The 20,021-nt window shown below is 46.2% G+C and overlaps 13 protein-coding genes across 13 annotated transcripts; 4 read left to right on the top strand and 9 right to left on the bottom strand.

Annotated features, from left to right (window-relative positions):
* Nucleotides 1-75: 75 nt before the first annotated feature.
* Nucleotides 76-180, top strand: ARB_07043 (uncharacterized protein; the record flags this gene model as incomplete). The annotated part of the gene is made up of 1 exon (XM_003014435.1): nucleotides 76-180. The coding sequence occupies one exon, from the start codon at nucleotides 76-78 to the stop codon at nucleotides 178-180; it is 105 nt and encodes a 34-aa protein (XP_003014481.1).
* Nucleotides 181-533: 353 nt separating this feature from the next.
* ARB_07042 (uncharacterized protein) lies at nucleotides 534-644 on the top strand (the record flags this gene model as incomplete). The annotated part of the gene is made up of 1 exon (XM_003014434.1): nucleotides 534-644. One exon carries the CDS (start codon nucleotides 534-536, stop codon nucleotides 642-644), a length of 111 nt encoding a protein of 36 aa, XP_003014480.1.
* A 546-nt stretch (nucleotides 645-1,190) lies between these two features.
* ARB_07041 (uncharacterized protein) lies at nucleotides 1,191-1,741 on the bottom strand (the record flags this gene model as incomplete). Its single annotated transcript, XM_003014433.1, has 2 exons — nucleotides 1,191-1,577; nucleotides 1,640-1,741. The coding sequence occupies 2 exons, from the start codon at nucleotides 1,739-1,741 to the stop codon at nucleotides 1,191-1,193; spliced, it is 489 nt and encodes a 162-aa protein (XP_003014479.1).
* Nucleotides 1,742-2,675: 934 nt separating this feature from the next.
* ARB_07040 (uncharacterized protein) lies at nucleotides 2,676-3,409 on the bottom strand (the record flags this gene model as incomplete). The annotated part of the gene is made up of 2 exons (XM_003014432.1): nucleotides 2,676-3,263; nucleotides 3,317-3,409. 2 exons carry the CDS (start codon nucleotides 3,407-3,409, stop codon nucleotides 2,676-2,678), a joined length of 681 nt encoding a protein of 226 aa, XP_003014478.1.
* A 739-nt stretch (nucleotides 3,410-4,148) lies between these two features.
* On the bottom strand, nucleotides 4,149-4,594 carry ARB_07039 (uncharacterized protein; the record flags this gene model as incomplete). Its single annotated transcript, XM_003014431.1, has 3 exons — nucleotides 4,149-4,327; nucleotides 4,430-4,502; nucleotides 4,562-4,594. The coding sequence occupies 3 exons, from the start codon at nucleotides 4,592-4,594 to the stop codon at nucleotides 4,149-4,151; spliced, it is 285 nt and encodes a 94-aa protein (XP_003014477.1).
* Nucleotides 4,595-5,058: 464 nt separating this feature from the next.
* On the bottom strand, nucleotides 5,059-5,533 carry ARB_07038 (uncharacterized protein; the record flags this gene model as incomplete). Its single annotated transcript, XM_003014430.1, has 2 exons — nucleotides 5,059-5,427; nucleotides 5,492-5,533. 2 exons carry the CDS (start codon nucleotides 5,531-5,533, stop codon nucleotides 5,059-5,061), a joined length of 411 nt encoding a protein of 136 aa, XP_003014476.1.
* A 914-nt stretch (nucleotides 5,534-6,447) lies between these two features.
* Nucleotides 6,448-7,269, bottom strand: ARB_07037 (uncharacterized protein; the record flags this gene model as incomplete). Its single annotated transcript, XM_003014429.1, has 1 exon — nucleotides 6,448-7,269. The coding sequence occupies one exon, from the start codon at nucleotides 7,267-7,269 to the stop codon at nucleotides 6,448-6,450; it is 822 nt and encodes a 273-aa protein (XP_003014475.1).
* A 2,073-nt stretch (nucleotides 7,270-9,342) lies between these two features.
* On the bottom strand, nucleotides 9,343-10,004 carry ARB_07036 (uncharacterized protein; the record flags this gene model as incomplete). The annotated part of the gene is made up of 2 exons (XM_003014428.1): nucleotides 9,343-9,848; nucleotides 9,911-10,004. The coding sequence occupies 2 exons, from the start codon at nucleotides 10,002-10,004 to the stop codon at nucleotides 9,343-9,345; spliced, it is 600 nt and encodes a 199-aa protein (XP_003014474.1).
* A 1,629-nt stretch (nucleotides 10,005-11,633) lies between these two features.
* On the top strand, nucleotides 11,634-12,596 carry ARB_07035 (uncharacterized protein; the record flags this gene model as incomplete). Its single annotated transcript, XM_003014427.1, has 2 exons — nucleotides 11,634-11,912; nucleotides 11,985-12,596. 2 exons carry the CDS (start codon nucleotides 11,634-11,636, stop codon nucleotides 12,594-12,596), a joined length of 891 nt encoding a protein of 296 aa, XP_003014473.1.
* Nucleotides 12,597-12,843: 247 nt separating this feature from the next.
* On the bottom strand, nucleotides 12,844-13,740 carry ARB_07034 (DUF829 domain protein (PaxU), putative; the record flags this gene model as incomplete). The annotated part of the gene is made up of 1 exon (XM_003014426.1): nucleotides 12,844-13,740. The coding sequence occupies one exon, from the start codon at nucleotides 13,738-13,740 to the stop codon at nucleotides 12,844-12,846; it is 897 nt and encodes a 298-aa protein (XP_003014472.1).
* Nucleotides 13,741-14,190: 450 nt separating this feature from the next.
* ARB_07033 (uncharacterized protein) lies at nucleotides 14,191-15,383 on the bottom strand (the record flags this gene model as incomplete). The annotated part of the gene is made up of 2 exons (XM_003014425.1): nucleotides 14,191-15,054; nucleotides 15,120-15,383. The coding sequence occupies 2 exons, from the start codon at nucleotides 15,381-15,383 to the stop codon at nucleotides 14,191-14,193; spliced, it is 1,128 nt and encodes a 375-aa protein (XP_003014471.1).
* Nucleotides 15,384-15,965: 582 nt separating this feature from the next.
* ARB_07032 (uncharacterized protein) lies at nucleotides 15,966-17,345 on the top strand (the record flags this gene model as incomplete). The annotated part of the gene is made up of 1 exon (XM_003014424.1): nucleotides 15,966-17,345. The coding sequence occupies one exon, from the start codon at nucleotides 15,966-15,968 to the stop codon at nucleotides 17,343-17,345; it is 1,380 nt and encodes a 459-aa protein (XP_003014470.1).
* Nucleotides 17,346-17,668: 323 nt separating this feature from the next.
* Nucleotides 17,669-19,225, bottom strand: ARB_07031 (uncharacterized protein; the record flags this gene model as incomplete). Its single annotated transcript, XM_003014423.1, has 3 exons — nucleotides 17,669-18,628; nucleotides 18,706-19,152; nucleotides 19,217-19,225. The coding sequence occupies 3 exons, from the start codon at nucleotides 19,223-19,225 to the stop codon at nucleotides 17,669-17,671; spliced, it is 1,416 nt and encodes a 471-aa protein (XP_003014469.1).
* Nucleotides 19,226-20,021: the final 796 nt, after the last annotated feature.

Raw genomic sequence — 20,021 nt, 5'->3', positions numbered from 1 at the left:
GGTTAATTCGAATACCGAGAGGGTTGTTTGCGCTATAAGTGGGTATCAGCTGCTGCCGTGAATCAAGTATAATCGATGGACGTGGTTAAGAGAGGAAGCCAAGAGAAGAAAAGGAAGAAGAGGAAGAAGAAGAATGAAGAGGCCAACTTGAAGCAAGGAGAATGGTATATGGGGATATAAAAGAAGAGAGAATTCAGATGTGAGGATTCAGTTGGTGTGAAGCTAAGAATCAAAACACTGAACTATCACTTAGTACCAGGCAAGGTCAGGAAAGCTGAACTATCAGTTTCAAGGAGATGCAGTGAGCTGTAAGTGGTATAGAGACTGGCCTTCTCCTGAATTTTAACCAGGCAAAAATCAGGAAATGTAGTTTGTTTAGTTCTTTGCTGCTGAAGCCAAGGTATAATATAGAGGGATATGGTTTTGAACAGACAAGTCCAGTAAGGGAGGTGGAGATTAACAAACCTTTCTCTGCTAATAGCTGGATGCCTTCCTTACAGGAAGGTGAAGATATCAGATAGCTTTGAGAAGAGATGATCTGGTTTGTAGAAAAGGAAGAAAGGAAGAAAGAAAGAAAGGAAGGAAGAAAGAAAGGAAAGAATATCTTTTATAGAGGGAGGCAGCAGCAGCAGAAACAACAGTGAGGCGCGTTCAGGCTAGAAATGAAAGAAACATAGACGCGCTACGCAGCAACGGTGTAAGCGTAACTAGCAACCAAAAAAATCTATAGAGTATCAGGAATTGCGCAATTTGACCGCTCAAGAAAAGTAAAGAATAATGAAAAGAAAGAGTTACGGTCACTTCAATTGTAGTTGTGCTATGTAGACTAGACCCAACCGGATATCCTGGCCCAAAGCAGAAGTCCCATTTAATGATATCCACTGTCCAAGGAAAAGGGAGAAGAACTTGTGTGTGGTATAAAAGCCGAGTACACAGAGTAGAGCTGCTCATAGAGAGCAAGAGGCATTAACAATCTCCGTGATAACAAGTTCCTCGGATGGGATAGTCCATGAAAGAAAATAAGAAACAGAAATTGACGATTAAATTTTGATGCTCATGGGCTCGCATTGAAGGAGACTGGTAGGGCGCGAGTCATAAGATCTAGGATAAATTTAGTGAGGTTGAGTATAAGCAGGAAGGGGAAAGTCATACCCTGATATCAATGCAGTGCCACTTGAGGCATCAAATTCTTACGCAGCTTCTTCCTCAGTTTCCTTTGTAGTTTCGGGAGCAGCTGCATCGTTCTCAGTCTTTGGCTCCTCGTTTTCCTTATTGGTTTCGGAAGCTTTGCGCTTCTGTCCACCATTTGCTGCGGGCTTTCTGCCACGTTTAGCGGGGCTTCCACCCGCCTTCGAATCTTCCCCCTCAACTTCGGGTTTGGCCTTGATCGGCCCACGGGTCGCCTTGGCTCCCTTACGAGGAGTCTTGGGAGTAGTAGCTGGTGAAGTGGTGTCTGCGCCGGTTTCCGCGCCCTCGGCGACGCCAATACCCCATTTCTTTTTGATCGCGCGTAGACGATTCCCAACCGATGCAGGGTTCTTGTACCCTAACTGCTCTGCGACAGCAGGCAGATCCACCTAGAAAGGCAAAACAGTGAATAGTTGGCTTTGAAGATGGGTTATACGTATTGTTGACTTACATTGAAGGGTCCCTGGAGATACTTGAAGCATTCAGCCATGAAGGCAATATCACTCAGTTGTTTGTTGCCTGCCTCGGCGGAGTTCTCAACATTGTCTGCCATTTTTGACCACTGGTCGTAGATGAGGTATTGTTAAGAAGTAGTCAGAAGCAGCAAGTTGATGATTGTATGTGTATTGGAACAGTCAAGTTGAGGCTGGTGTGGTAAGAAGGAAGGGAAAAGGAGGAGAAGAAGAAGAAGAGAAGAAAGGGGGATGTGGGTTTTATAGTGAGAAATCTGTGAGCAGGTACTAAAAGGGAACTTTTCTTAGTGCGGGTGCGCTCAGCACCGTGTGGCCAAGCTATAGCCGACTTCGGCCTCGTAGAAAAGTGATGGAAGTGCAGGTAGGAAGTGATTTCATTGAGGCTAGGTGCCTCTCAAACTAAGGGGTAGGGAAGCAAGAAGAATAAGCTAGGCATTTCTAAATATTCTCGCCCATTGTTGATCTGTATATGCTTAGATCTTGGGGTGAGAAATGTCAGAGCTAGTGATATAGTGAAAGCTGCATGTCATGCCGGGTATTTGCCTAGCCACAGAGCAGAGAAGAAATATTCTTCCCTGGGCTATTTGATATTGACAGTGTGTACGTGGCAATATTGGTGATATCTCGTCAAACAGGAGCCTAGTAAGGGGTATCATTATCACAGTGCCTAAAAGAAATTTAATATCAGATATGGCCAGTATTCCTACTGGGCAGCCGGCTGTCCTCGAGCACAGAGGCTTCAACGTAGCGAGACAACGCGCCCAGGCAATAATAGACATAGTTATCTCATGAGAAAAGAAGGTTTAATCTTCTTGTATTTCGACTGAATAAAAAACATATACATCATGCTGCATCTTGCAGTCTCCATGGCCTTCATGATGGTTGCAGAGAGAAGACAGAAAGATGAAACTGCGAAGACATGAAGTCCTTTTTACCTAAAACAGAAGTCCACGTGACACTCACTTTGTCTTCACAGTAAAAAAAAAGTAACAAATAACTAGTTAATTGAACAGCTCACAAATTTGGTTCAGTTTTGATAAAGAGATCCTGCATCTCAATCTCGCCATCGGCCCTTTCGCTCTTGATCTGGACCCAGTTCTCTCCAAAGGGCGGCGCGGAATAGCCGATGACTGGCTCCGGGACAAGAGAAGGAGTCGTCAGCTGTGCTGGAGAGACAGTTGAGAAGTCGAAAAAGGGGCTAGGATTTGGAATAGCTGCGTTCTCGAAACACCTGGGGACAGCCTCCATGCCCGGCGGATAGAAATACTGTGGTGGGGGCGGGGGAGAAACCGAAGCTGGCTCTGACATCCCGACTTGAAATGCTGGCTCTGGCTTCACTGGCGGTTCGGGCTCCTTCTTGACCGTTGGGCTAGCACTTCCGGTGGGAGACCGTTCCTTGCCCTTTACCGGTTCGTCAAACATGGCCTTCTTCGACTTTGCAGTTTCTGCCTTGGACTTCTTTGCACGAGGCGAGCGAGCGCTCGTTGTGTTGCCTTCCATGTGTTGCCGGAACCGTGAGAAGCGCATTCTGGCTGCATGGCCGTTGGTAATTTCTAGCTGAGAGGCAACCAAGTTCCAGTCGATCTGGTGGTCAAGTATTAGCTATTGCTCAGAGAGCCCGTCTAACCACTGGATATATGCCCTGGGTGTCTTACTGATTTCAAGTCCAGCTGCTTCAGGATTGTGTATAAGAACTTTGTTGTTTGGCCATCCGCAGGCATAGTTTTGCCTCGCTTGACCGTTGCCATGGTGTAAGGCAATAGCTCAACCAAAACGCTGGTCTATCAGGGGCCCGGTATAGAAGAATCGACTCAGGCTAAAGCTAGAGTTTGGAGGTGACTCCAGGTGCTGGCGGATGTAGGTATCCTGATGGTCAGACAGATTCCAGATATGAACACTGATGAGCATATGTGCAATCTCAGCATGGAAGAGGCAGGGTAGTTATGTCTTCTCACTCTGTAGCTTTCTGTTCTATACCCCTATACCCTTCTAGTTTCAAGAAGGATCCAGCTATACACCAGGCTTGAAACCCATAGTTAAAGCTTTGTCGCGGCCTCCTTTGATGCTAGTATTTGTTGTGTGTGCCCAAATTATAACAAGAACACAGCCCTTTGTGTTTCTATGCCAACTTTGATACTTTTTGCTCTCCCAGCCGCTCTATTTTGTTTGACTGACTAGAGATACTGACCTAACCTCTACCTTCAATGAAGCATGGACATATTTCTTGTCCTTAAAGCTTCTACAATGCACCACTACTCTGTCCACCTATGATACCTATTATTTCCAGAAACATCCTCTACAGTGCTAGATACTGCCAACTATAATAGAAATGTTATTCTATGTCTGATATACTGTGTTTTCTTGGTTTTGTTTTGTTATGCATATCTAGTTCTTCCTACAATTACATGCATCGAGTCCCCTAGTTCTGCCGTATATCGAAGATCCAAATATACGCAGTTTGCCAGAGAGACCAGAATTCGTAGAAGTTCACTCCTCACTTTCAGACTCCTCTACGTGTTCTTTTTTGACCTTCTTAGCGTCACCAGACTCCTCATCGGAGTGTTCCTCGGCTGTGCGTTTTTTGGTGGCCTTTTTCCTGGCAGACTTGGATTTCGGAGCTGCTGGAGAGGCGGCGTTGCTATCAGTGACCATTGTCTTGATTCTTGCTAAGCGGCGCTGAATTGCAATTGCCGTGCACCCTGGATTTCAAGTCAGCCCTGTAAACATTCAATGCGCTTATAAGGCGAATAGCCAGGAGTTAGGCATACCATTCCCCATGATGTTGGCTACTGCTTGGTGGTCCACCTTGGGGGCAGAGGTGGAAATAATTGCGAACAGCAACTATTTCGAAGTTTTGATTAGCCAATTGTTGATCTCCTCAATGGCTGGCAAATACTTACTTTCATATGTGCTTTTTCGTCCCAGGTAATCATTTTGAGCAGTAATGTGTAGTAAAGGTTACTCAAGGTTGGTTTGGAGAAGGTAGCTTGCTAACAAGTCTAGAGATTGAGGTTGCTGGTTGCTGGTTGCTGGGTTGTTGTGAAAACAAAAAGGAGGCAAGGTCTTAGCTGTGAAAGAAATATATAGGAGCCTTCTGGTATACCATCGCTGCGGTAACAACTAAGATAGGGTATAAACATAACTATACTACGATCTAAGCCTATAAGATCTATAAGGTAGGACCCCCAGGTATTGTCTTAGGCTGAGTTATATCAAATAGCGTTGTCAACTATTTACAGTATATTAGACATACTAAGTGTCTCTCAATTTTCCTTGTGTTATTAATTCCTACTTCTTTCGATAGTTACATGTATGGAGGGTTCTCTTCTAGCTTTTCGTATATCAAAGACCAAATATACGGCCCTTGACTAAACGTAGAAGAATATGTAGAAGATGTTCACTCTTCGGTGTCAGACTCCTGTACATGTTCTTGTTTGACCTTCTTGATATCTCCAGACTCCTCGTCAAAAATATCATTGGCATTGCGCTTTTTGGCCTTCATTCCATGTCCACCACCAGTTTTGGAATTTGGAGTTTTAGCCGGAGAGGAGGATGCACTGTTGCCCTGGTCAGCTTTCAGTTTGATCCGGGCTAGTCGATGTCGAATGGCCTTCGGCGTACAATCTAGTAAAGGGTCAGCCATCTGAATTATTTGGAAGAACTGCAATGGAAAAACGGTTGCTATATTCATACCATTGCCGATAATCTTCGCCACTGCATCGTAATTGATTTTGGGCGCCGACATTGAGATAATTGCAAACAAAAGCTATTGCAGTGTTTATATATTAGTTACCGCATCCTAAGCAGGCCATAAATTCATAAATACTTACCTTTGCATCAAGCTTGTCATCCCACGTAACTCCTCTTCCCATCGTTGGTAGCTCAAATTGGCTGTATATTATCTTCAAGTCTTTTGTAAATTATGACAGGATAATTAATTCTTTAGAGGCCAGAGGATTTTTCAACTGTGATCTTGTAAAGATAAAGGGGAAGGAGAATATATTTTCTTTGCTGTGAAAGAAATATACCCTCTAGCACATTATCGCCATAGCAACAACCAAGGATAGGACATCAACATGTCCATATTACAGCCTAACCCTAGGAAATAATGCTTTCTAGACATTTTCTTTGGCTTGGAGGTATAAAATCAACATAAGTGATCAAATTTTGTTCGATGCCAACCGTATCAGGGGGTACTAACAACCCCCATGGCAAACGAAAGGGAGGAAATATCCCCTGGACCATACTTGATACTAGGACAACAGGTAAACAAGTCTGACTTTTGTGCATTGTATCTTCAAACCTCTATAGCTCTAGGGGTATTGCTGAATGCAACAAAAGAGGTTATATATTTAATGTTTTTCATATTATTAAATAAATGATGACCTTAAAAATAGGCATAGAAGAAGTCAAGGGGCATCAGGTTGAGGTATCTGGGAGGGTTTAACAGGGAACAAAAACCGGAAAGCATTTGTTTCCTGTGCTCCAGGAAAAATAGCGAATGTATGCTAGGTCTAAAGAAAAATGGCTATGAATTTCATGTTATAAATATTCCTCATGCAACTACTCGACTGACAATTCGAATCAATGCAAATGAGCTCTGCGACAAGACAAATGTGGGTATCAAAATAGACTAGCACAAGGCCATTCATGTGGCCAAATGTTGTGAATATGAGTTGGCGTAGACCACTGGCAACTGGATGATATCTGAAGAGATTCTTGGATAGCCAGAGAGGTATAGAAACTAGAAAAGGAACGGAAGGTTTAATCGGTACGATAGCACTTATCATTCCTTGTGTCTAGAAGCATCCATCTCCCAAACTTGAGAGGTATCGGGCAACTCTGCCATGGGTGGGTGCTGGTTTCCGTATCCAACTGCTCCCGCCTTTTCTGGTTCCATTATTGTCGGCATTGACGCAGGCGGCGCATGTGGTGGTCCGGTTACGGGCGACGTTGGAAGAGAGTCAAGTTCTTGGAACCCATTTTTTGGCGGCCGAGGGGAAAATGGGTCTGTGGATGTCTCCGGAGGCGGGGATGCTGCCCTTGCTTTCCGCAATCGGAAGATGAAGTAGCCAAAGAATACCAATCCACCTACACCAGCTATTGATGCAATGACTGCCCCAGCAATTACGCCTCCAGATACAGGTGGATCGCCATGAGGGTGTTTTGGTCGATGTGTATGTCTCCCAGTCTCAATCGGTGTGTCTGTTGAAGTTTGCGTCGTTGAACCAGTTGTAGGCGCATTTGTGACCTCGGTTGTCGGTGATGTTGTCTCGGATGACGAGGTAGAGCTGGTTCCCGTAGACGACTCTGTAGATCCGGAGGATGATGTCTCCGTTGGTGTGCGTGTTGTACTTGTCCCGCCGTCTGTGTTGGTGCGTGTCATAGATGTAGTCTTGTCCGATGCTGTTGATGAGGATGGTTCTGGAAGCTCATCGCCTTCCTTGTTCACTAAGAAGGACTTAACATAAGATTGCCCAAGTTTTCGGGGCCCCCATATGGGACATGACCAGCCGTTGCGGTCTGCACAATTGTCATCTGCAAATAAATTGATACAGTATCGACCTGATGTTTTCGGGTCCCAGCTGTAAATCTTTCCCTTGTCCATATTTATTTTTGTGCAAGAATGCGTCCCAGATCCAGTCTCGACATGAGCGTCATTTTCTGTATCATGCCACACAAACGACCATGCGTCCGTCGCTCTTATGAACAAAAACACTCCGAGAACAAAATGGCAAAGCAGAGTTATTCGAAAAGCCATATTCTGTACCGGTTATTGCATCACCGTAATAAAAATAAATCAGTTAATAACTCAAGAGAGTTATATTTATTCGGGGTAACTTGGCTTGATCTTTGATTTATGAAAAATGTATGCACATCGAAGGCGAGGAGAGGAAAGGAGTTCCAAACAGAGCCGCAATAATATGGGAATGCATTTCATAGGAAGGAAAGCAGGTACGAGCTGCAGGGGAATTCAGCATCGTAATATGAAATCCCAAGGGCCGATCAGCACACTAAGTTCAAGCATCCCAAAGCGAACCCCAAGGAACAGTCAACTCGAGTCGCTCCACCACAACCACACGCCCTCGGCTTAATGCTGTCCTGATGGGGGATGTTCGTATTCTGGAATGAAAGATCCACAGAATAGCAATTGGAGGCACCATCATTTCCTTCAATCAGCCTAGAGCCTAAAGATATCCCGCACTAACACGAGATGTCACTTCAGCTTTGGGCTCCGTCGGAGCCCGTCGAGAGCGGAATACCAGCATGGCTGTCAAGAGCGAGGGTTACTTTCGCCCAGACTCAGATAATGGCAAGGCAGCATCTGGTCAAATCCTTCATTATTGCGCTCTCAAAGGCATTTTTATTCACTATTGCTGCTTCATCCAAATAATGAATCTGGATGGTGTCGCGATATTTATTCGAGGTCGCTTTTTTGGAGATTTTGAAGGTTGGACTCGCAAACCTTCTTTCACGGGCAAAAGGGACAAGCCTGACTAAGCAACCTAGTTTCTAAAAATAGCAAACAACGACATCGAACGAGAATGAAGAAAAGGAGTATCAATACGGAGTACACGGAGTACATACCCAGAGCAATCCAGGCATAAAAGTTGATGAGACATCCACAACCCTGAGCTATATACCCACAGTGTATGTGAAGTAATGAGTTGGTGGCTTTCTATAGAAACCCGTCGATCGTTCTAGGAGAGATGCTTCAACCTGCAACCCTTACCATGACCACACGGCACACTGCACCAAAGGTATTGTGGAATATGTGTACTAGCTCTCCGTAGATGAGAGACTTCCAAACCAGAGGGCCATTAGACGGCTGCTTCTATTCTTTATACCCATAATATATCCGTGACCTGGAATGAGTGCTGTCCTAGTTGCCATACCTGAGCTTTGCAGCTCTCGAGGGTTGCACAAAGCCACAAAGCGAATCTTCCGGCTTCATATTGGATGTTGGATTATGAGTTTATCGCAAACCACTCGAGGTAGCACTTCAGCAAAGGCTCTTGGGTATAACACTGTTATGATGATCATTACTGCATAAAGTATACCTGGCTCAACAACTGAAGTTTTCGATAAATCCATGGCAGCTTGTTATTCCCAGATTCTAGCACCACGGAGAAACTATCGAGTGGCATTTTAGCGTTGTTAATAATTATGCCCCCATGGTCTGCGATAGGGAAAGATATCAATAGCCACTGCTCAAGGGCTTTATATCCAGCCTCTATGGAACCACGTTGTCCACCATAGGATAGTAGCGGGACATACTTTGGCCAGAAAGTGTCAAGAGACTCTAGTACATCGATTTATCAACCATATCTCGCCTTGGATTGAACTTCCACGCTTACTACCAAGATTGAAATCACGAGGACCGATGAGTTCAAACGGAAATAGAGCCAAACTGGCCGTTTGAATTTATCTTGGTAACTAAGAATCACGCCCCTATTGGCTAAAGCTCGCGTCGCTGTCGTGGAATACTGAGTGCGGCTGTACGTTGCATTGCAATAATACCAGAGGTCGAGAAACAAAAGAAGGGAAAAGAAAATTTAACTAGAAGATGGTACCACCGTTGCCTCGACTATGCCTCGCCAGAATATGATACCAATTGACCATTTCAGGAGCACCCTATTTCCTTCCTGAAGATCACATCCGGTACTGTGCGTTGTCGAGATTAAACGATTTCATCCTTAATGAGGTCATCCATGAAGTCGTCATCGTCTTTGTCATCTCCATCAGCGGGAGCGAATTCGCTGACGCTGCTTTCGTACTTCATTGCATCTTCCTCGTCAGTATCTCTTTCATACTTGATCATCCCTAGGGGCAGGGCAGGGTTGGTTCTCACGCGTTTACCCAAAGGTCGGTGCGTGAACATATCTTCCAACTCCCCATTAGAAACCAAGTTCTCATCAGTCGTCTCTTTTTTCACCGGCCCTCCATTGTTTGCTGGGGTCGGAGTGCGAGGGGAACCATTTTCTCCACTCGTGTCTTTCTTCGGGCCTCCAGTGCGAGACCGCTTGGTGCTAGACTTTGAGCCTCTAGGTCCGCGCTTGCGAGAAGCAGGGGTTGTGGGGGCTGAAGTGCCATTTTTGGCTGCAGTAGCTTTCGCGAGTGCGCGAATTTTATGGATTCGCTCAGTGATGGCGCGAGGCGTAGGACGGGCGTCCTCATTTTCAGCTGCTATTTGCGACCTTAGACGGATGTTCATTCAACAGACATACGAAGTATGATTGCTAACTTACGCCATGCTTCAGAGATCTTCTTCGGGTCCACGCTAATGTCATGGGTCTCAATGAACTTGATCAGAAGCTGCTTACGCGACAAATTGGTTAGCATTGTGGCCGATGTATGCTAATCAAATAGTCAAGCCATATTTCCAACTCAACAGAGGGGAACAATATATAGATCCAGTATTCTGCTAAAAGACAGATCCCAGTGAGGTTGAAAACAACGGCATGCAGAAGAAAAGTCAAGGATATAATGTAAATGGTATTACCATCTGATCATTCTCGCTCGTCCAACGAACAGGCATCTTGCTGGTTTGTGGGTGTAAATTTGAGAAGTAGTCGAGGCTAGATTCTGCAAAACAAGCGGTTTGTTACAGCCGAGTTTGACCAAATCTGAAGTGTAAATGAAGTCCAGCTGAAGAGAAAAGAGTTGATAGTGAGTGGAGTTGGTAGTGGATGAAGAGGAAGCTGGTAGAAGAAAAGATCAGGCTCTTGTGAGCTTGATATCAAGGAGAGTGGAAGAATAGTGTGAAAGGAAGAAATAAAGAAGAAGAAGAAGAAGAAGAAAGGGGGGTTTTATATGTGTGGTTACTAGGGCGATCTAGTAAACACAAGCTTAGAGTGAGAGGTAGATGACGCTTCTTTTGTGTTGCTAACTAAGCGGTTAAAAGAAAGAAACCAAGTTAGGAGCAATACAGGCTGTAAGTTGTGAGTTTTTATTCTTTAAATTTCAAAGGGAAGATATAAGTTAGATAAGTGTATAAGCAATATTAGTACCTCAAGTTATAGTGTTGCTAGTTCCCATCTACTTATTCTGTAAAGAGGCTTCCCAATATTTACTGAAGTTGATAGTATAATTAGTGCAATATATTAACCCTTTTAAATTGTTTATACCCTTTAGCCAGTAACAGCTTAAATTCATCCTAAATAGAGTAAGAAAAGAAAGAAGAAAAAGTGGCAAGCAGTTAAACAAAATATAGAAGTTGAACACTTAAGATACTTTTGATAGAGGCTGAAAGCTTAAACCATTTAGGCGCACCAACAGAAACCTTAAATAAACCCCAAACCTCACTTCTGAGATAAACATCCAACCTCAAATCGAATGTCTATGGTAGAATGTAAAGGGCCAATTGTTTACCTGTCACTTGAATACCACAAAATAAGTTGACACAGCGTATAACACGTATCTACTTTCGTAGTAGATGAATCCCTTCTATGGGTCACCTCGCCTTGACCCAACCCGCAAACCCGCACGCGGTTTGTCTGCCTAGCTCGAGGAATGGGCTTGCTACGTCTGCCAAGATGAGATCCCCTTTACCTATACAGCCCTCTGTATAGTGATCATCGCTGTATCTGAAATATCCTATAACTCCCTGCCAGCCTACACTTCATACCCTTGATCTTGGTTGCATTCCGTTGTCGTTATACCTCCAGTCCTAAATAGTCGCGTTTTAAGCTGTATTATGGTGTCATATCCGCGAATATACTTCTCCAGGGCAGTATAACCAATTGGATATCGGTGTTATTACCCATTGAGCTCTACTTTTCATTCTTCCTTACAGCTTTATATACCACATGCTAGGCTTATGATAGATATGGATATACATTAAGTCAATGCCTTGGCTTTACTCGCGAGCTATTTGCATACGCCAATGACTAACAGTCAAAGTAAACTAGGCCCCTGTCGTTTGGGGACTGCTTTTATTAGGGACCCAATATTCTTTGGAATTGGTGTTCCATGACAGGACTCTGTATGCCTGAGACGACTGGCTATGTTAGTTCTCTAGCTCCCTACAACACGCTAGTGAGTTCGCAGACTTTCCACACAATTAAATACCGGCCTTTACTTATTTTCAGCTTTATCACCAACCATCTACAGGACTGTGTACCCGAAGCCAACCACCACCAGCACACTGTTGCTCACACTCCTGCTATTCGGTATACCATGGTGACCTGGGATAAAGCCAGCATTGAGAGACTGATTGCAGCACTGCTCGCTGCACATCCAGATCTTAACGTACGTTGTCCCCGATCAATCTCATTTCTATCTTGAATGCAGCGAAATTCCAGGCTAATAATGGTTATATAGCCTGACTACCGCACGATGGCGGTATACTTCGGTCAGGGAGCAACATATGATGCAATCCACGGGCAGTTCAGGAGGTTTCGGCAAGATGCGAATAAGATGCGTGGTTCCGCAAGCGGCACAGTCCCGTCAACGCCCAGTCGCCGGAGGAATGTCGCCTCATCGACCCCCCGCAGCGGCAGAGGTGCCATAACCAAGTCAGGATCCGCTAAAAAACCAAACTACGGCAATTCTAATATTGATACACCCACCAAGAAGCGGGAATTGAAAATGGACAGCAACAAAGATGATCCAATAATCCTGGACGATGATGAGGAGAACGTCACTACGCCACTTGTTAAGCACGAAATGAGCGAGGTAAAACACGAGAATCCTGTTATCAAGGAGGAAGCAAAAGCGGGGGAAGTCATCTCCATGGCTGATATGTTTTCGGCCGCCGCCTCTGCTGATAATGAAGGTCCTCAACACGAGAGTGCCGCGACTGGGAAGTCTACAGCTACTGCCTTTCCTTCTGAAACTCCACACGTGCCAGGCGAAGGCCTTCTCTCCATGCCTCTACCCCCAAATCGAGTGTTATTCTTCAACTACGATGACGATGAAGACATAATCGTTTGAGCAGATACTCGGGCACTCGGAAATTTAGTGGTGGATTCTGTGACAATGTGAACTTATTTTCTCGTGGGCTTCGATCCATGATTTTGATGTTTTCGTCGGTGACAGTAGTTACGCAGATGTGACAGCCTGATACTTGTGGGTTTTGTAGCTTCTAGCTGCAAATTTGGTTGTGTTCTGTCTATTGGCCTCTCTATTGTATCTATCCAACATGGTCAATGTTCCCAATATATTAGCGACGATCGTATATCTATTTAACTGCGATTTTCAAATAGTATGAGACTATATCCCAATAACGTAACGGATCAAGTCTCATGTGCCCAACGTGAGGTGATCCCTGGAACTTCTCTCTTGATACATGGAAGCCCTTATCCTCTGCTTGCAAGGAGTGTTCCTCAACATCTCTCCAGGAGATCAAGTCGTCCGTCTCAGAGTATATATAGCACCGTTCAGCCCGGCTATCGATAAGTTTGGTATCAATTGACGCGTTCCACGCGAGCTCAGTAGGTAATTCCAGGCCCAACAGGCGGCAGTAGGCAAAGGCCCATAATAACGCAATATAGACAGCCGCTCCCGCGAAGAGGCGAGGGATAAAGGACTTCGGTAGTCCGTATGAAACTGCCCTATGGGCTCCAGACAAGGTAGACTTCCCGGGACAGCTGTCCATTATGAGAGATTTTAGCGGCAGCGGGTTTTTCGTTGCTTTTTCATAAGCCACGGCGATGCTTCGGAGAGTCACACAACCACCGTTCGAGAAAAGATGGATATGTAGCCGATCATCGGAAGGGAGCCCAGGGGACGAGGCAGAGGCCGTTGAAGACAGCAACACATCCACTGCTGGCTGAACTCGTCGTGTTTGAGAAGCCTCGGAGGTGTTCAGGAATAGGTCGGAGGAAGACGTGAGGACAAATAAAATCCGTGCACGGGGCGCGAGTTTGGTATATTCGGAGATATATTTGCTTGCATAACGGAGCTGTGCGTCCATCCAGAATAGAACCACGATTGTAAGGCGAGGCGAAGTTGTGATGGCTGCGCTGCTGTGTTCAGTAGTGTTACTGCTGGCCCCATCACGAAGCCAGATTGAAGGACCGATTTTGACAAAGGAGGGATCTATCAACGAGGGCAGTTTTTCCAAGGGCGAGGCCATCTCGAATGGGCTGGGTAGTCGTAGGATTGCTCTCTCTTATCCCTTATATTTTATCGAGTCTTGAGTCTTAATTGCAGTCTATAATCTTCTCAAACTATACGAAGAAACAACGGTGGACACCACCGGCTGGGCTAACTGCGGGCCAGGGGCCGGCTAATATATAGTACCTACTGCGTAATTCGGGGTAGAGGGCCCTCGAGAACACGGCTAAAAAGGCATCACTGCCGGTGGTAATCAAGCGTTCACTGATCTACAGTTGGAAACGGCGATGCAAACGAGACGGTATGTGCAGCAAGGGATATTATTGACACACGACAGCGAAGAAACGCCATGGCTCATGAGGGAGAACAAAGGGTAAGGGGAAAAGCATGTTCAATGGATAAGGGTACAGGCAAGTTCAAATCAGAGTGGCCCCTGATATCTTTTCCTTTTTTTTTCTTCTTCCCGGTTTTACTTCGGGCGGCTTGACTTTCCACCCAATGTCCGGCCTTTATCTTTCTTCTCTGTGTCACTGCCAGAGGCTGGAGTGGCCTGCCCAGCCAGCCCTGATCCTTTCTTCTTTGCTCGGAGAGTCTGGCCTGTGCCCAAGAACTTGGGCTGTGCGCCCGATTCCGGACTTTCATCACTTGAATCCTTCTTTTTAACCGGGGTAACTGCATATCCAAAGAAAAGTTTTCCGGGTGGTAGCCTCAGTGGCTGAGGGCCGTTTGATCTTCGAGTGGGAGGTGCAGGCGGTGGGTTGCTGGATTTCCCAGATGCAGGGGTTGCGGATTTGGGTGTAGAAGATTTACTTCCCTTCTTCATGTTAAGTCGTTGACCACTGCCGTGGAAATTAGAGGAGGCTGCGTTTGCTGCTCTCGCAGCATCGTTTGACCCAGGGGCTATCGCGGCATAATTGATGGATTGCGCCATTGTTCCATGGGAATGAAGGGTTCCGCCTGCAGGCAAGGAGCCAGCAGCACCACTGGCTGGCGTACTTGTCCCGCTCAATCGGGTTGGCTCCTCGTATCCCACTGGGGGAGCAAAATCGACCTCTAAGTCGGTCTCTAGCACCGAAATAGCGTTCTGACTGGTTTCTGGTTTTGTCTCCAAAACGGCCATCTCGTATATTTGATCATTGTAGGAGAATGTGAAGATGTCGCCTTTGGTAAGGCAAGAGAAGTTCCGAAAGGCGTTCTCGAGCACAGCTTTAGGGTCACTAATATCGAGAAAAGATGTTGACTGGGCCTGGAGCTTGATTTTAGACCCTGGAGGAAGATCTGTAGATTTTATCTGTACCAGGTCCCCAGGTTCTAGGAGAAGCGTTTGCATAATCTGTTTTCACCGGTGCCATTAGCCACGGACCATCTCCACAGAGACTACATATCTGTTTCACATACCCAAAATGGCAAGTATATTTTACCCTCCTCAGCAATGAATTCCAGTACTCCAGCATGAGTCATCTGTTGCTTTGCGCCATTATGTAGCTCGAAAAGCATGGGGTAAGTGATGTGCAATCGAGTGAGCTTATCCAGAGCGCTCGGCGGCATGATCACCTTGCCTCCATGGTTCACGTTCTCACGCTCTGGGCCCGGTAGCATAGCTACTGGGTAGCATCGATAATATTCATCAAATCGTCGAGAGGAATGTGTTGAATGGCGCATCATGGAGGGATGCAGGATCCCATCCATAGGGTCGTCATTATAGTAGCCAGCCTGGGAGGGCGACACCTTTTAGCCAACAGACCAATACCTTAGCAGAACACTTGAGAATCTCTCACCATTATGAAGATAAAGCCTGTTGTCCGGCTATCACTTGCTGGGAGTATGCTTCTAGAAATGTAAGAGAGAGGCAGGCAGTGAAATTGTGCATGTACTAGCGGAGCCCAGGCAGCGTAGGTGAGGGACAGGACAAAATACAAAATATGATATGAGATAGTTAAGGCCAGCTAGGAGTATGTCAACATGGAATAGGCCGTCCAAGTGCTCGTAACGAGAGGTCCTGGTCGTGAGAGCCTTGGGTGGCAGATGTTGATGTTGATTAATAGCCAACACTGGTAGCTTTGAACTCTGGTGGGAGTGACGCAAAGAAGACAAACAGTGCAAACAAGCAACTTCGTCTTCCTGTTTTACTCTCTAATAAGGGCCAGCGGCCGTGAAGCTGTCCGGGTGCCTTTTCTACGGCGTGTGCACAAGCAGTACTCGAGCTCGCTGCTGACCACTGTTTACTTATACCGCGCGCAGGATATGTCGTCCTCATATACGAGACAGAAACGAGGAGGCGAGGAGGACGACTCGGACGGCGCAGAGCAATCCTCGTCCAAGAAGCCGCGATTTGACGTCCGAAACCCCTCTGCGCTCGCACCAGATGCCCTGGAGGACGATGCTGTTTTGGATGCGGACGAGTTTGGCCATAGGGGCCAAAAAGTTCGTCGAAATGCTGTAAAAGTGGAAGGGTTCGAGTCGGACAGCGAGAATGAAGGATTCGACGCCCGCGCTGAAGCAAAGTCGAAGGCTAAAAAACGGGAGAATCGTGCTGATGACGACGACGATATGTTTGCCGAACTTGAAGAAGACTTTGCAGAAAACGATGATGAAGATGAGACAGGCGGAGTGAAGCATAAGAAGCAGGTTCGGTTCCTGGAAACGGATGAGATAGAGGGACAGGTTAATTCGTCGAGAGCTGGAGGGAAGGTTACCCTAGATACCCGATCAGCCGGCGGAATAGGAAAAGGAAGAGCTATTGATGATGATGAGGAGGAGGATGATGATAGTGGGAGTGATGTTGGCGACGATGTCCGCGCTGCCCTGCCAACAGACGTGGACAAGGAGCTTGGAGCTGGGAGCAAGAAGCAGCATGCACCTCTCCTCGATGCCTTCAACATGCGGGCTGAGCAAGAGGAAGGCCGCTTCGATGACGCCGGGAATTACGTTCGAAAAGCAATGGACCCCGACGCTGTTCACGATTCATGGTTAGAAGGTGTATCGAAGAAAGATATGCGAAAGGCGAAAGAGGCGGCGGAGAAAAGAGAGGAGGAAAGACGCCAGCAATCTCTTGTTGCCGACAAGGTGCTGACTAGTGATGTCTTGAAGACATTGATACAACATCTTGATCGAGGAGAGACTATTATCGAAGCTCTAGCAAGGCTGGGCAAAGGGCTAAAGCACCGGCCTAAATGGCAGAATAAGAGCAAAAAGAATCAAAAAAGGGCCAATGGGGCAACTGAGGATGTGGAAATGCAGGAGGAAGACCCAAAGGAAACAGAGAAGAAGCGGGCTGTGGAAGAAATTACTGAAGCTGCTGATATGCTGCTAAGTCGTGGCCAGACAGATATCTACGATACGGAGCGCGAGCTTCTCACTCGCATGTATCAACGGGAAACAGGAGAGCAGTGGGTAGACCCTCCTGGCCCCGAGACAACAGTTGACGATGGTGGAGATGGAGAGAATAGTGAGATGTGGGAGTTCCGCTGGTCGGATTCTCGAGATGGCGGGATAATACATGGCCCCTACGATAAGCCAACTATGCAGTCATGGAGTGGTGCCGGATATTTCTCACAAGGTGGAGCGGAGTTTAGAGTCGTTGGAAGCTCAGGTCCCTGGAACCCAGGGGATCCATTCTCATGATGTCTAGCTAGACGGTAACGGGGGTGTTTCTTTTTCGTCTTTGTGTACAATAAGTAGTTGTTTGATTTTTGCGGATATACCAAAGCGCAGGCGAAATAAAAATATAAACGGGCTTTGATTCTATTACGATGAAATGTAGATATTACCACCTAAAATCCCTCCTGAAAACAGGGGAGAAGCATCGACACCCCTATTTCGTATTGCACAAACACAGCCCATTATGGAAAAGAAGTTTTTAGTTTCCCCTGCAAAAGCCCCAACGCGCCAAAACTCGTACAGTACAGTCATTAAATGAAGGGTCCAAGCAAGCTCCAGTAGTTCGATCACGATACTTCCATGGGATCACCACCGTTGGCGGCAGCCGTTGAAAAGTTGACGTTTCCGGAGTCACTGATGAATCGTTGTTCGAACTCGTTGACAAACTTGACACTTCGTACAGGGTCGTAGAAGAGACTATAGCTGCGTTGGATATCTTCGATTCCGACTTCTTTAGATTTCCGCTTCTGGCTAAGAAGGGTTGATGTTGCGATGATGTTGCTGGCGTAGCGAAGGCCGGATTCCTGTCCGATCTTAGTCAAAAGAGCAAGTGCATCAGGACTGAGGTCAATCTCCTCTTCCTGCGCACGGATGGCAAGGATCTGTTGTATATCTTCCTTCCCATATGGTTGAGTGCTAACAATGACGACTCTGTCAAGGAAGTCCAATGGCAAGCCATGAGGGGACTGGTATGTTGTGCCTCGTATCCTGGTATTGCCTCTGTTGCTTGCCATGATCACAATCGGTGCTAGCTCAGCCTCTAGCGCGCGGTTGATGTATGAGAAGCACTCAATGTCAAGCATGTGCACTTCGTCGATGAAGAGAACACCAGGAATAATCTCTGCTTTCCCTTCCTCCTTCCATTCACCGACCTTGGAGTTAATCTGGTCACGGACTTCGCTTCGAATCTCGCCGGTATCTCCGGAGAAAAGAGCTAGGAATCCCTGGCTTCTCGAATTTATCACGTCGATTTCATGAAGGCTGACAGTGTGAACGACCTCCTTCCGGACCTGGAGTTCACCTTCAGGGCACTGAACGAACTTGGTGTCAGGACCCATAGCATCATAATCTCGCGACCTGGCGAAGGATCGGCCCAGCTTGGTTATCTTCCCAGCCGCCTTGTCGATAGAGATGACGTCTCCGGCCATTACGCGCTCCTTGGTCATGGAGTCAATCATTTTCGTTCCCATGTCATAAACAGTTTCCATATCTGTAGTTTTAATAGTCAATTTTCCTTGTTTGTTACCCTATCAACGTGAATCAGTAAAATCTCTTATGCAACGTCTCAGTCGAACACGAGAAGAAAAGTAGCAGCAAAGCTTACCCCTGTAACACTCCGATCAATTTGGATCTCGACGACTTCTCCCTCAATGATCTCGCTCTCCTCCTTTATCCGCACACCGATCGATTTACGGAACGCCTGGGTAAGAGCTTCGGTCTTGGACAGCTCCAAAGAGAAGATTTCGGAAGAAGCAAGCATCGTAAACGGAACATCTGGGCCCAACGACTGTGCCATTCCCATGGCAATGGCGGTCTTTCCAGTGCTAGGTGGTCCCGCAACCAGCACCGCACGTCCTGCAATCTTGCCCTCCTTGACCATCTGCAGTATGACGGCGGCGGCCTTGCGCGCTTTCTGCTGGCCAACGAGTCCCTGCGACGCGGCACGAGTCTGGAGAGTATCTGGGTCGACACCAAGCCCTCTGATATGCGAATGCGCTGCTACCAAATTGAGGCCCCGGAGGTCTCTGCTTTCAGAGACGGTCGTGATAGGCTGCGTAGGAATTGTCAGTAGTGTTTCTCATGACAGCTTGGACTTGGAAGAGCCAGAAGCTTACAGCCGCCATTGCTGCGAGTATAACTTGTCGCAAACCCTCACTTTGTGACTTCCTGAATCCTGCTATCCAGCAAGCTGCCTGTCTGTTGATGTGTATCTATGTATTTGCAGCCTCCGTCGTCGTCCAAAAGCTCAAACCAACATCCACGAACGCCAAGATAATATATTATGTAATCATTGCTTCGGATTTTAGTTTTGCCGTGAATATTTTTATTTTTAATTTTCCATTTTTTAATTGGTCAGTATTTACTCTCCGCTTTGTCTCTTTGATAATCGTTCTATCGTCCATTTATTGCATCACCGTACGACTCGATATCTTTAACTAATGCAGCATCATGTTGCGCTTTGTCAAAGAAGTTTACCTGGACTAGCATCATATGGAAATGTGTGGGCGTAGCCCCGGAAACCACCGAGGAGCGTGTCTTATCATAACAGACGCGCCTAGTTAACGTCGCGATAAGCTTAACTAACTAAAAGCCAAAAAAGAAAAAAAAATCTAACTACTAACTAATATTTTCGAGTCAATATTCTATGCTGAAAACGGTATATCTGCCAGAGACTGATGCTCACCACTCCTTTTAGAACCCCTGGTTCATTCCATTCCTTTGTTTTGTCCCTTATACTCTTTTTACTCTCTGAACTGAGGTTGAAGGTGAAGTGAATGTTTATTTATTCACTTTATACAGCAAGTTTGGAACTGTAGTTATATTTACAGCTTTTAATTGTTTCCCGTCTTATTTCTTTTCTTTAATAGTTCCACACACAGAGTACACGTTGGGTCTGAGCTTAGTAAGTGCTGTTATCGT

This window comes from Trichophyton benhamiae (assembly GCF_000151125.1).
Source record: "Trichophyton benhamiae CBS 112371 chromosome Unknown Abenha-G-c-176a04.f1, whole genome shotgun sequence".
In the NCBI taxonomy this organism is placed as follows: Eukaryota; Fungi; Ascomycota; class Eurotiomycetes; order Onygenales; family Arthrodermataceae; genus Trichophyton; species Trichophyton benhamiae.
The sequence above is the reverse complement of the archived record's forward strand: the minus strand, read 5'-3'. Positions and strand labels throughout refer to the sequence as shown.